A 14437-nucleotide genomic window follows, 5' to 3' on the forward strand; every position below is an offset into this window, starting at 1 on the left:
GCTTTTTAACACCACTTAAACTTTATTGAAAGTCATGTCCATCTGACTCACACAGTGAACATGATGTTGCAACTCAGAAAATGATCTTAATAATTATTGTACACACAGAGGGATTTTTTGACAAAATGATCAATTGAAAGTAGAAAGAACAAACAATGACTTGATTTCTGCTTCAAAAATCAATACTTCTACCCTGTCTCATATGGCTGTGCCTGGACTGTAAATATTTGGTCCCATTTTACAGTTAGATATTGAATATAAAATAAAGGGATGAAGAAATTGTGTGAGAGAGTGCATTTTGTCCATGTTTCAGTACAACACATGTTGCAATATAAGATTGAACATTCGTAAAATTGGAGAGGACTAAAACTAGTGTCTTTGGGAAAGACCTTTTTGGCTAAAATCATATTTCAACCCACACTGTACAGCAGGTTAACTTTTTTATTTTTACCTCTGGAAATGAAACAATTGACAAGACCTCTACATTTATTTGTTATTTTTGACATCCTGTACAATATATAAAACAAACATAATAATTAATAATATGATTGACAAAATAAATAATGATCGTACTGTACAACACAATATCATTATCATACTTTTTCTCTGTTAAAATGTCTCCATGGTTGATCTCTGTATATACTAACGTGTTCAGAAAACCTGAACCACTAGAAAAATCAAAGCGGACCACTTCTCGAGCCAATATAATTCCAGTATTATGCAATACAATGACATCGGGGGACTTGTGTTATTTAGACAGTGTCTATTAACAGCACTGAATAACTTCATACACACATTACTCACACTCAAATGTCGGCTTTTAAACACCAAATTTTGACATAAATAGATGGGATGTGTAATTTACATAAGTCTTCATTCCCATGTAGGAGTGAAATGGGTATTCATCTGAATATTAATTTGCCTGAACATTTTACAGTGTTGTAACTGATCAAAGTTCCCTTCTCCAAAAGGCACACAAGGATATACTATTCTATCATATTCAATCTTGATCAGTTTCCGTAACAGAGGGATGAGATGGAACATGTTGACACCATGAACCAACACATTCTTTAAGAAAATGTACATATAATTCACTTTTTTTTATGAACCTGAAAAATGGCTTGTTTTTCCTCTATACATGACCATTGTTGTCTTTTAAACATTTTAGATTAAAAACACTGTATTATGAGAACTTAAAGATTAGTTTGTTAAAAGGATTTGCCTAAAATACAGAAAGCAGCACTTCAAGTCTAAAGCTCACACACTGTGCAACAATAATCAGCTAGCTAGATCCATGACTTCCACACATGTGATGACACAGATGTTTACAGTTTCCTGTGTAAACAGCAAAAACACAAAGCATGAAAGCATTATATATATCACACAGGGAATTTCTCACTGAAAGAGTGAAAGGGGGATACCTAGTCAGTTGTACAACTGAATGCATTTAACTGAAATATGTCTTCAGCATTTAACCCAACCCCTCTGAATCAGAGGTGTGGGGGGGCTGCCTTAATCGACATCTTCGTCTTCGGTTCCCCGGGGAACAGTGGAGAAATCCTTTTTCCTTTACTATAATATTGTCCACCAGCCGGCTCTTTTGCAATTATTCTGGGGACGAGGTTACCTTTACCATAACAATATTGATGGACGCATGCAACCTTACAGTAACAGAGAACGAAGCTCAAGCATGGTTTTGTAACAATCATTAGAACAGTAAAGTACAGTACCTTGGATAACAGGGGTGCCAAGGAGTAACTTTGGATAACATAAAACTATTGACAAAGATCAACGGGAAAAAGTTGTGATGGAGTACTTTCTGGAGAACAATCATGCCATGCTGACTCTGAAAATTAATCAGACAATGAGGAAATCCCTGATTTCGGTAAAAATATGATGACAGTGATGGGGAAAATAATGTAGATCAACAGTGTTGTTCAGTGGAATGCCCGGTGGAAGCAGAGTATGATTGCAAATGCGGTGGGAGTTGAATAGAGAACACAGAAGGCTGTTGTATAAAACCCCTGTCTCTGGATTACATCTTCAAACTAAGGGCAACCATGAAATCCATGACAGTGAGGGAGAAGCGTTCATCCATGTATAAGGGTAAGTGTCTAATTACATTTTCAGATATTCTACGTTTCTAATTTAGTCAGAAAGTCCTTTTAATATTCCTATTTTTGCTCCTGAGTGGCGCAGCGGTCTAAGGCACTGCATCTCAGTGCAAGAGGCATCACTACAGTCCCTGGTTTGTTTCCAAGCTGTATCACATCAGGCCGTGATTGGGAGTCCCATAGGGTGGCGCACAATTGTCCCAGCATCATCCAGGTTTGGCTGGTGTAAGCCTTAATTGTAAATAATCAACTGACTTTCCTCAGAAAGACATTTGCATTGCTAGTTATAGTTATTAACTTAGTTGGTTAGCCTTTTAAAATTATAAACTTGGATTAGCTATCACAACGTGTCATTGGAACACAGGAGTGATGGTTGCTGATAATGGGCCTCTGTGCGCCTATGTAGATATTCCATTTAAAAAATCAGCTGTTTCCAGCTACAATAGTCATTTACAACATTAACAATGTAATCACTGTATTTCTGATCCATTTGATGTTATATTAATGGACACATTTTTTTGCTTTTCTTTCAAATACAAGGACATTTCTATTTCTATTCACAATTCATCATTACTTGACTTAGATTTGTGTGAATTGAGTATTTGTTGTGAAATTGTTAGATATTACTTGTTAGATATTACTGCACTGTCGGAGCTAGAAACACAAGCATTTCGCTACACCCGCAATAACATAACTACTTTCTATACTTTTAGTCTTAATCTTTGGTTGTTTACTACACAACCTTACTCACTCTGTTTAGCACAGCCTCACACGTGAATCTTTAAAGAGATGGGTCTAAGGCTTAGGAGTGTGTGAACGATGCTGAATGGGTGTAGACATAGAAGAGCTCTCCAGTAGGTGTACCAAAATAATCTAAGGCTATTTTCTCAAAAGTGGGGATACAAGTTCATCGACTTTCAAAGCACAATTACTTTCCAATTGTTCCTCAACTGCAGTGTATGATATAAAACCTTTTTAGCTCTGAGTCTCTACCAATGTAAAAAACACAATGCTTTTACAAGGTGGTGGGTCACAGTTTTGTGTTCATGAATTTTGACTTTGGAGTTTTCCCATCTAGTGGAAATCGCTCAGTTCTGCCTGAAGGACAAGACTCATCCCAATAAACTTCAACCTGCGATTACTTCCAATACACCCAGGAAATGGCACAATAATTAACCAGAGATAGTTAGAAGATAATCAGGAAGATGGCTGTATACAATAGAGTCAGCATTTTACGACCCTTCAGACAGTTAGAGTATTGATATATGTTGCGTATATATGATGCGTCTTTGCTAAGGGTTTCTGTGCACTGAACATTGTGCAGACACACACACAGGACCAAAGTGCCCCTACACTGTGTAACGAAGTCTATGGTCACGTCTCCCTCACTATACACAGAACATCCTCTATCCCAGGGATGTCAAACATACAGCCTATGGGGGATCCAATCCAGCCCGCAGGTGGTTTGAGTAACAAAACATGTTGGGGGACAGACGGACAGGACAAACTCAATATAACAAATCGAAACTGTGTATAAATGATAATGAATCTACATTCATACAGTTTTTTTTTTTACTGTGTCCAGTTCGCTAATAATCATCTAAATTAAAGCTAGACAGTCAAGGAGCATTGAAAATTCCAAAAGATGGTAAGGAAATAACACATTTTCAGTGGAGCCATCGGGACCTTGTTGAAAACCGAATGCGGCCCGCGGGGCAAAATGAGTTTGACACCCCTGCTCTATCCACATAGATTTATATCCATCTTGAATCTATAACATTCTATGGTGACCAGCTGACTGTATTTTCACATTTTTGCCTGCATGTGATCTTCCCTACAGTGTCTTTGAGACTGGGTAGAGAATGCATGTAAGGGATTATTCATGCAACATAGGCACACAGCTAATTACTATATTCCTTACTTTTCACCGGTAAAATACTTCCTCTGATTACACCATCCCTTATTCATGGCAATATCTTTCACTTTCTTCTCCAACCAAACAAACTAAAAACTGCATGTCCTCTTCATTCATGAGTCACTTGTCCAAAGGGTAACGTTATTATTCAACCAGGCGGAACATTCAGAGCGTCACAGATGGAAATGAATTGTACAGACACTAGGGCTGCCACAATTACTGTATAACTGACAGTTGTGTATGAAGACCGTTATGAAAATAAAATAACTGTCATAACGAACTGCTGACTGAAAATGGGACGGAAGGGCATTCATGCGGTTGAGTCCGTTTCGGATGTAACGTGGACTCTTAACAACTTTCTGAAACAAGCAAATTAGGATTTGGTTGCCTAGGCAACACCCCCCACAATGCAGCAGCAGGACACATAGACATAGAAGGAATATAATGGGCTTGTAACCTTAAACCCTGGCAATTTGACTGGTGAACTCATGGGTACACTACTCGCAATGACTGCCTGGTATTGGGATGCAATAATTTTCATGGTAATGCAGAATGTTCATTTAAATTATGTTAACTGATGTGGCTCATGTAATGTCAGTTCAGTTGAATCAACAAATCACAGCACATATTTTACTTCCTGCTTTGCTCCTATTGGTACACTCACAATGGCTGCCCCTCCACCTATTATGTCATCACTGACATGAATGGCGAAGCCCGTTCAATTCATTCAATTATGTGAGAGCACATGCAATCATGGGCGGTGGATAAAAAGTCAGTCTAAATTTGTCATTATGGTGACTGCGGTCATTTGGCTGGCCAAATACCGTTATCCAAAATTCAATGACTGTCACAACCCTAACAGACACAATTCTCCATCTTTCATGATATTGAATGTCTGTGCTGTACAATACATTTATAACTGCAACATTCTGAATGATAGGTCCAGGGTGCTGATAAAACCATAGATAGATAATTCCCCTTGCTGCCTTCAAGGCTCTGGAGAGATTCATGTCTCTGAAACATCCTAGTAGCAATGATATCATCAGTGGAATGAATGATGATTGTTCTGCAGAGAGTGAGCCAGATCCCTCCTGGTTAAGTCCAGCTCCATGGTGGCTGAACCCAATCCAGTATCTGGGCCACAGTGACACACTGGAGGCCAGCATTACCTCTTCCTGTTAATCTTTACAATGTATTCATATCCCAACATGTTTTTCTGATATCTTTGATGGTCCAACTGCATGATGCTGAATCTCATAATGTTGCTGAGCAATATTGAGACAATACGTCTCAATGGTTTCTTTGATGAATGAGCCTTGATGTTACACAGCCAGGCAGATCCTACGTGCTCCGGTAGGTCTTTATAATGTCTTTGATTGTCCTCCTGCAGATCGGGCAGCTGGCATTGGCCATCTTCTTCAGTTTGAGGCCACAGGCGTAGCAGAGACACATGTGACCACAGGCGTACAGCACCGTGTCCACCACGTTCTCATAGCAGATGGTGCACTCGTCACTCCACGAGCCAGAGCATGATGGGAAGGTGGGGGATTCCGAGTGGCTGGAGAATGGCGAGCTGGGGCTCGTACCTGGGAGACAATGGAATAGGTTTTAGAGGTTGGTGGATCATTTGCATACAGTAGAACTTGGAAACTATACTTAGGAATAGTTTTTCAATTTCTGACTATCTATACTGTATCTGCTCTGGAATGTTCTCTTCTATGTTTACACATTACAGGATATTGCGTCAAATAACTTGCTTTCATCCTTTTGAGAGGGGCTTAACCATCATAACAGGTGTGATATTGTGCAATATAAACATCACATTTCATCACATCACATTTCCTATTAAAGTCAAAAGAAACTCTCAACAAATGCTGGTTACGTTTACTGCAACTGACGTTGCCTTTCTTGGTCATGGTATGTTGACTGTTTTGTCACATTCCTGCCATAAACAGAGGTGGAAAATCAGGGAGAGAGAAAGGGAAAGAGAGAGGGGGGGTGGGGAAGGGGTATGAGTGAGAGAGTGAGTGAGTGGAGTGGAGTGAGTGAGTGAGTGAGTGAGTGAGTGAGTGAGTGAGTGAGTGAGTGAGTGAGTGAGTGAGTGAGTGAGTGAGTGAGTGAGTGAGTGAGTGAGTGAGTGAGTGAGTGAGTGAGTGAGTGAGTGAGTGAGTGAGTGAGTGAGTGAGTGAGTGAGTGAGTGAGTGAGTGAGTGAGTGAGTGAGTGAGTGAGTGAGTGAGAGAGAGAGAGAGAGAGAGAGAGAGAGAGAGAGAGAGAGAGAGAGAGAGAGAGAGAGAGAGAGAGAGAGAGAGAGAGAGAGAGAGAGAGAGAGAGAGAGAGAGAGAGAGAGAGACACAGATGTAGGATCTTAATTTGAGCCAGTTTGCTACAGCAGGAAAATTATCCTGCATCAACAGGAAATGTAAATTATTATGTTGATTATAATACATTTTTGTAGGCGTTGATAAACATTTTTGTAAAGGAAAATCACATTTTTTCTTTTTAAACCTCAAATACACTACACATTTTACATTTACTGCATTAAAAGAAAGTTCTCCAGCAACACAGTGATCGAATTAAGATCCTACATCCTACAGAGAGAAGAGAGAAAAGAGAGTGAAAGACAACACAGGGATAACCTGGTGAGCGAGACAATGTATTAATGGAAAGAAGGTTTACCTGTGGAGCTGCTGAAGGCTGTTGGGTTGCTGGCGTTGAGGCTGGTGTTGAGGTTGATGTTCAGGTTGGAGTTGAAGTTGGGCTCGGAGCTGACGCTGCAACGCAGAGTGGGGGTGTTGGGGGAGCTGGGAATTGACAGTCCCCGAGGGTCTGCATTCAGAGACGAGCCTGAGGGCACAGAGAAGCACTGTGTCACATGCAAACTACTCGGAACTCATGTATGTACAAATTCCTCAGAATGGAAAACGCTGGGTCTAGTTATTTGCAGATCTCCATAGATATGGTGTAATAACACTGTATGTCAGAATATGACGAAGTTCAACTTTGAGAGTCTGGCTAAAACTGACTAAAGCACACACAAACACCCATTTGCGTGTGTCTATGAGCGAGTCAGGAGCCCTTGAGGTATTGTAGTCTCGCCCCCCTCCCCATCCCCCACATATACAATCCCTCTGGCCATGGAAGAGAGAGTCTACTGTGTCTGTCCTGTGCCATCTCCATCTATTCTGAACAGCAGCACTGGCAGCCCTATTTGACATCAGCCCTCACATTGACATCTCTCTCCGCAGAGGAGAAACCTCTGACAGTTCCAAATCCACAGACCTAGTAGGCTATGTCTGAATGGCATAAAAACATTTTTGTTTACACATAACTTGATGTCTGCCATAAAACTGCTCTTGCACTGGTATAGGCATGGCATAATATATCTCTTATGTGCCAAATGAAACAACACTCAGTTTGCAAGCAACAGCAAGCATACGCAACTAACCTACACATCACCCAATTTTTTCAGGATCCCGTACCCCAAGTCTCCCTGAAATGGCAGAGATCTGTGACTTTACTCCCTAAGATTAAAAAACAACTGCAAACAGCTGTGCTTTAGTCGATGTGACCTGAAAAAACTGAGCAGGGTCTAATGCTATAGAGCCTTGACAATGGGGTGCCCCTATCCGTTCCCCTGAGTTCCCATCTCTCTTGGACCACCCTTACTGCTGTGGTTTCAGTTTCAATCTAAATAAATAAGCCTTGTTAGCTTCTGCAAACAGTGGTTCATATGGTGGCCAGGTTGGTGTTAAAAATGTTGAAACATTAACAGACACACTGTACTGTGGGCTGAGGGAAATGGCAAAGGAGAAGAGAGAGTAAATTCAAAGGCTTGGAGCCTTTAAAAGCCATCCTAGCTTTGTCTTACTAGTGTTTATTGTTGTATTGAACAAGGTTACACTCAACCATGTTTGGTTTCTTGCATGGTTATTACCAGGGGCACAACATTCACTGGGGACATGTCCCCCCCACATTCTGAAATCGCATTTTTGTCCCGCCCAGTTTTATCATTGGAATGTGATACAAAACAAGACAATGGTGTGCCTTAGGACCATGCAGGCGCCTCCGAGCCGTAGGGAGGCTGTTTGGAGTGCAAAGAAATAACTTCTAAAACCAAAGTTGGTTATTACACTAGTGACAAATGGATCAATGTCCCACTTGCAGATACACAGTATCATCTTTAAAACATGTCAACCAAATACATCCCCAGCATTACTAGCAACAAGGACAGGGACATCGTGGTAGACTACTATAGTTACATAGGTTTGCTTGCAAACTTTCTCATGATCGTTAACCTGACCTGTTTGACTGACCGGCTGCACAGCTGTCTGGTAACATCCTGGTCACATCTAATAGGAGACCAGACAGAAAGACAGACAGATACCCTTCATGTCTATTCATAAACCCTTTCATCCAGGATTAGGTTCAGATCCTGCCATCGTATGAATGCACTCCTGGCCCCTCTATCTGGAATGGATGACATCTGAGGGCATTTGAGTATGTAGGGAAGCCTGGGAGGTCTGCATGGTGCCCCAGATAAATCCACTGTGGTTATTTAGTGCATTATATCACCTTCTTATTGTTGGCAGTGATCTTTGCCACACCGCGATGGTTGCTTTTTTTTATGTGACAGATTCACTGCATCAAAACACATAAACATTCTCATTAAGACCGACTTTTCCATGCCTGACCTTACAATAAATACTAGGATTATATTTGAGGTCTCATTTTCTGTCCTCTATAGCTCAGTTGGAAGAGCATGGGTCTTGCAACACCAGGCTAGTGGGTTAGATTCCCGGGACCACCCATACAGTGAATATAAAATGTATAAACACATGGCTAAGTCCTTTTGGATAATAGCGTGTACTAAATGGCATATATTATCATATACGGCCTCGTTCAGTTGCTACTCCATTGGTGCTGTAGGGACATCAGCCACTGTACTTACATAATATGAACATATGTTTCAAACCATGTTAATATTATCACGCTTAAGCCCCATCTAGAATGTATGTGTGGAGTTGCAATGGGAATTCAGACAAACAAGTACGTTTATGAAGCTTATACAACCAAACTAAGATATTCACACAGACTCCATGACCATGTAAAAGTGATGAACTCCCATCTGCTTCATTTCACAGCTCTAACGACACCCGACCACGGACAAGTGCCACTTTCAGAGGTGGCGGTACGTTTCCATGGCAATGCGTGGCATGTGGCGCTAGTGTGTGGGCGGAGAGAAACGTCAGAGCTGCCCTCCCCACAGCTGGAGGTGGTAATGGGAAGCGCTGTCAGAGTCATAAGAGGGGAGAGAGACAGAGAGGGGGGTGGAGGTAGAGTGAGAGAGAGGAGGTAGAGAAAGAGAGAGAGAGAGAGAGAGAGAGAGAGAGAGAGAGGAGGCCACTGCTAGGATAGTAAGGTATGAGGGAAAACGCTGGCGCCTGAATGCGAGACGCAATTACATTTTAATAATGCATATGGAAGGCATCATAAACAGTTAGTACAGCAGCTAGCAGAGCCCCCCCCCCCCCCCTAATGGACAGGGGGCTCTGCTAGCTGTCTGATGCTGCTGGGCCCACATAGGACAGAAATAACCTCCTCAACCCAGGAGAGGAGAGGAGGAGAGGAGGAGAGGAGGAGAGGAGAGGGGGTATGACAGTGGAAAAGATAGGACACACAAACTACCTTGTAATATCAAAGCAGCTCATGATCAGTTCCATCACATTTTTTTTAAAGTCATCTTTAAAGACATTGCAATATTGCTCTCAAACTAGCAGTCAGTTTGGAGAATAATCAAACGAATTGAGACACGATCATTCTTATTAACAAGTTGGCCAGAAAACAAAGCCTAGCAGGGGGAACGGGGTGTTCAGGGCCTGATGACAAATATCCTGGTCTCAGTGGAGCTTGTTAACAACCTAGAGAGCACACACATCTGTGCTTACAAGCTGTATTCTGCCTCACAGCCAGTATCAAAGTCATGAACATCTAGTAATGAATATATGATCCTGTATTATTATAATGTATGCCTACATCTTCAGTGAGTTATGATTTGTTTCAACCTGTAAACACAGTCTAACAAGGACTCTTTCTTCAAATCAGTATTTCCTCATCTCTCTGTGTACCACATTGTAGGTCTGCTAAAGGGACACTGCGAGATTTTGTCAATTCAGTTTTTCTACTTACCCAGAGTCAAATTAACTTGTGGATACATTTTTTTTGATGTCTCTGCATACAGTATGAAGGAAGCTAGAGGTAGTTTCCCGAGCCAATGCTGGCTAGCGTTAATGCAATGACTGTAAGTCTAAAGGTACGCTAGCATTATGCTAGGGGCTTAATTGCCAAAATCTTGCAGGATCCCTTTAAATTCCAGCCCTAGAATCCACTTACAAACAGGAGAATCACTGCAAAGCCAAGTGAAATTAAATACGACCACAAACCTCCACATGCATTTCGCCATTAATTCCCCATTTCCAACAGCACCCTTTCCTGTCAGCCATTATTTATAACATGTTATTCTACTGTTCATTTATCATGGGCTGGTCCTAAAACCAGCCTTTTACTGGATTCAATCAAGACAGGGTTTCCCCCCTTAGGCCTCCTCATCCGGACAAGCTTGTCATGGTATGTACAGATTGGGCATGATGTGTTAGTCTGCACCTGAGATGACTTACAGCTAGGGAATTAGAGTGTTCTTATGGTCATACAGTAAGTGTGTGTGTGTGTGTCTGTGTGCGTGCGTGCGTGCGTGCGTGTGGAGAGTAACAGCTTTTTAATGTGCCCAACTACTATGCAAATACATTATTGCACCATGTTCTAATTGACCCTTATAGTTGCCTAGAGTCAAAACTGAATGGATTAAGTCGACTAGGCTAGGCTAGGATTCATTTCCCAATCAGCAAGTGAGCTGCGGTAAACTTCCATCTGTTGGAGCCACTTCCGATAACAAGTGAGTTCATTGAAAAGGAGTAGAACTGAAGATGGAACCTAAATTTACAAACTGTGGGAGGAGAAGCTAAATGCCAAGTGAGATATACGAGTTGATAAAAAGTCAGAGTGCAACAAGGAACAGAGGAAGAGGAAAACTAGTTCATGACTTGGCTATGTAAGAATCCACCCTCCACAGGTCATTCAAGGATCAGACACTGAAATAGTTTCTTAATGGGAAAAAAGACTGAAAAGTCTCACGATTTTCAGATAAACTTGAACAAAGATTAATATGATGTCTTTGAGTCAATGAGAATGACTATACAGCAACAGATTAGCATGTATTAACCCAGTTTATACTGTAATCTCACTTTAAGCACGTAATACCAATGATATGAATGTCAAAAACAATTTTATCATTATAACTGTTTTACAAAACTGTTCAGTGAACTCACCTAGGATCTTGAGTTGTGTGACGGCTCCATGCAGACCGAAGAACATCCACAGAGGTCTGGAGTTGTCCACACACACCTGCATCCCTGCGTTGATTCCATTGTGGCTCAGAAACACCTCCCCCTCCACGTTCACCACGAAACCCAGGATGTCACCACTCTGCAGGGGTGCCCCCACCCGACACACCGCCCAGAATTCCTTGCGGTCGACCAGGGACTCCGGGCTGTATGGTAGGTCGCTCGGACGAAGCCAAGCCGGGTCGCACGACGTCACGCCATAGGAGAGTGAACCGAGACGTGTGGCACCCGTCTTAGTCACTTTCACGAACACGCTCTCTCCGCAACGCAGGGGCCGGCTGGTGAACACCAGGGTCCTCTCATCACCGCTGCGATGCTCCACGCCCCGGGACACCGTGTGCTCATCGAGGGCCTTGATGTGGGCGCCTCGGAGCGGGTGGAAGTGGAGATCGCTGTCGAGGAGCGAGGGGAGCAGGGAGCACTGCTGGGAGTTGAGGGAGTTCTGGGGGATGGAACAAGAGGTGGAGCTGAGGGGGTGAAGGCGCTCCTCTTCCTCCTGCTCCTGCTGCTGGAGGCTGAGGTCACACAGGCTAATAGAAAGGTCATCTGGGTCCCGCCGTAGCGATGCTCGGTGGGCGGTGGTGAAGGAGCGAGGACGCAGGCATTCTAGAGGCACCATCTCACTGTCTGTAGGGACAGAGAGAGAAACAAACACAGAGTGATCAATAATCTGATTAACACTTTTCTTATAATATGCAACAAAGGGTCAAAGCTTTGTATAGAACTTGCTATGTTAGTACAATCCTCCCATTTGTACACTGAAGTGCAGTTTTCTGGAATACTGGTATTATGAGCTGTTTACTAAAAGCTTTTCGGTTTTCTTTCTTTCACATTCAAGATCCACTTTACTCAATGTTATGAAACATACTATCACATAAATGCACAAATAAAACCATTTTAAACATTTTTTTATGTCACACACAGCGGAAAGGTGCAGTGAAAAGTGCTGTTTTGCAAGGTCAGATATAGTAGTACGTCACCCCTGGAGCAAATTAGGGTTTAGTGCCTTGCTCAAGGGCACAGACAGATTTTTCACCTTGTCGGCTCGGGTATTTGAACCAACTACCTTTTAGTTACTGGCCCAACACTAACTGCTAGGCTACTTGCCTCCTGCAAATACCTAAATGTGCATTTTTCTGTGTTTAGAAATAAAAGTGTTGAAGTATATATCCTTATTCATCAGCCTCAAACAATCCTCATGGAATGTGAGTGTACACACAATGTATTGGAACTTAATGCTTTAATGTGAAAGTATTTGGGCTGGTGCAGTATCTTCTACGAGTAAAACACATGTATGCATAAACATGTTTCAAAAAGCTATATGACAACTTTACATAACACACAATCCCAGTGACTTTATGTACAGTATGTCCACTGTAGCCATTGAACTATGTGTTTGGGTGTTAAAGAGATGGCCAATACTGCAACTGAGAGGGGCAGACATTGAAGAGCCAACAGTATCACCTTTCCTTTGGCTGTGCTCAACACTAATAAATAGCCTCCCTTGAACTAAATTGGCAAACCGTTGAGTGAGAGTCACATGGCCGTTCATAGACCGCCTTAGCAGAGAAAATAAACCTCTGGTTGGTACAAACGGATCTGCATCATAGCACGCTTAGGGACAGGGGACAGGCAGCAGCCAAAAGTAACCTGCCCCTCTGAACCTGGGCTAAAATTAGCCAGATTGGACATGTGAGAAGAGTGGAAAGGGGTTGACTGACCTAAGAGGCAGGGTCCACTCACTGTACAAAAGAGAGAGCGCAAAGGATAGCGTGCGAAGGGAAGTGTGAGAGAGACAGTGAGAGGGTGTGTGTGACGGAGAGAAATATAGAGAAAGGAAGAGAGGGAGTAAAAAAACGAGGGAGAAATAGAGAAGAAGAGCCAGAGGAGACTTGCTACCTCACACTCCCTCTTTATCACACGGAGGCAGCAAATCTCCGGTAGGTTGGACCCAGATGATAAACTCCTTTGTCGTAATTACTTCCTGTGTGAAAGGTGTCCACTAACAACAGCCACAGTCTTAAACTTAGCACCACTATTTCTGTCCATGTCGTGATGGGGCCCCAAAATAATTGTGCCACTGTACTACAGTTCACAGTGTGGCTCCCCCTCCACTCAATATTTTTGTTAAACAGAAAACCCAGACATATGGCAGCAGATCCACAAGGTCTGCCATGAGAGGTGACTGTATAGTTCCCCTAAGGAAAAGCACCTTTAGTAAATCTGCATTCTCTGTGAGAGCTTCCCATGTCTGGAATACACTGCCATCAGACACACATAACTGCACCACATATCACACTTTCACCAAATGCTTGAAGACATGGCTAAAGGTCAATCAGATTTGTGAACATGGTCCCTAGCTGTGTGTTGCCACTCTCCATGTTGTCTGTTGTCTGTAGCTTGTGAGGTGTGGAAACACTTTGTTGCTTTTATGAATTTTGTCTTGCTGCTTTTTGTTTTATGCTGCTCTGTCTGTATGCTACGTCTTGCTTGTCCTATGTTGCTCTGTCTGTATGCTATGTCTTGCTTGTCATATGTTGCTATGTCTTGCTTGTTCTATGTTACTATTGTCTATATTGTAATTGTTTTTAATAACCTGCCCAGGGACTGCGGTTGAAAATTAGCCAGTTGGCTAAAACCGGCACTTTTACTGAAATGTTGATTAATGTGCACTGTCCCTGTAAAAATAAAAATAAACTCAAACTCAAACTCAAACATACACATTGTCCTGCACACACAGTGAATACGGTTCAAATACACTACATATTAGTATCATTTACACCTATAAATCATCTGAATCCTCTCAATTTAGAGTACAAAGGAGATTGGGCTAGAATGACATGAGTAGGGGTGCAAAATTCCGGTAACTCTCTGGAACATTCCTGGAATATGACAAAAATAAGCAGAAAATCCAGGAATCCTCCAACTGGAATTTCTGGAAAACCTGGGG

At 42.2% G+C, this 14437-nt stretch overlaps 1 protein-coding gene across 1 annotated transcript in view; it reads right to left on the reverse strand.

Annotated features, from left to right (window-relative positions):
* The window catches only part of LOC109889958 (E3 ubiquitin-protein ligase NEURL1), a 61092-nt gene continuing 46655 nt past the window's right edge, over positions 1-14437 (reverse strand). Inside the window, exons 4-6 of the mRNA XM_020481821.2 lie at positions 11413-12114; positions 6707-6874; positions 1-5615 (exon numbers count right to left, since the gene is read on the reverse strand). Coding sequence (XP_020337410.1) covers positions 5371-5615; positions 6707-6874; positions 11413-12114 — 1115 coding nt within the window. The 3' untranslated portion in view covers positions 1-5370. The remainder of the gene's footprint in view (positions 5616-6706; positions 6875-11412; positions 12115-14437) is intronic.

This window comes from Oncorhynchus kisutch, linkage group LG4 (genome assembly GCF_002021735.2).
Source record: "Oncorhynchus kisutch isolate 150728-3 linkage group LG4, Okis_V2, whole genome shotgun sequence".
Classification (NCBI taxonomy): Eukaryota; Metazoa; Chordata; class Actinopteri; order Salmoniformes; family Salmonidae; genus Oncorhynchus; species Oncorhynchus kisutch.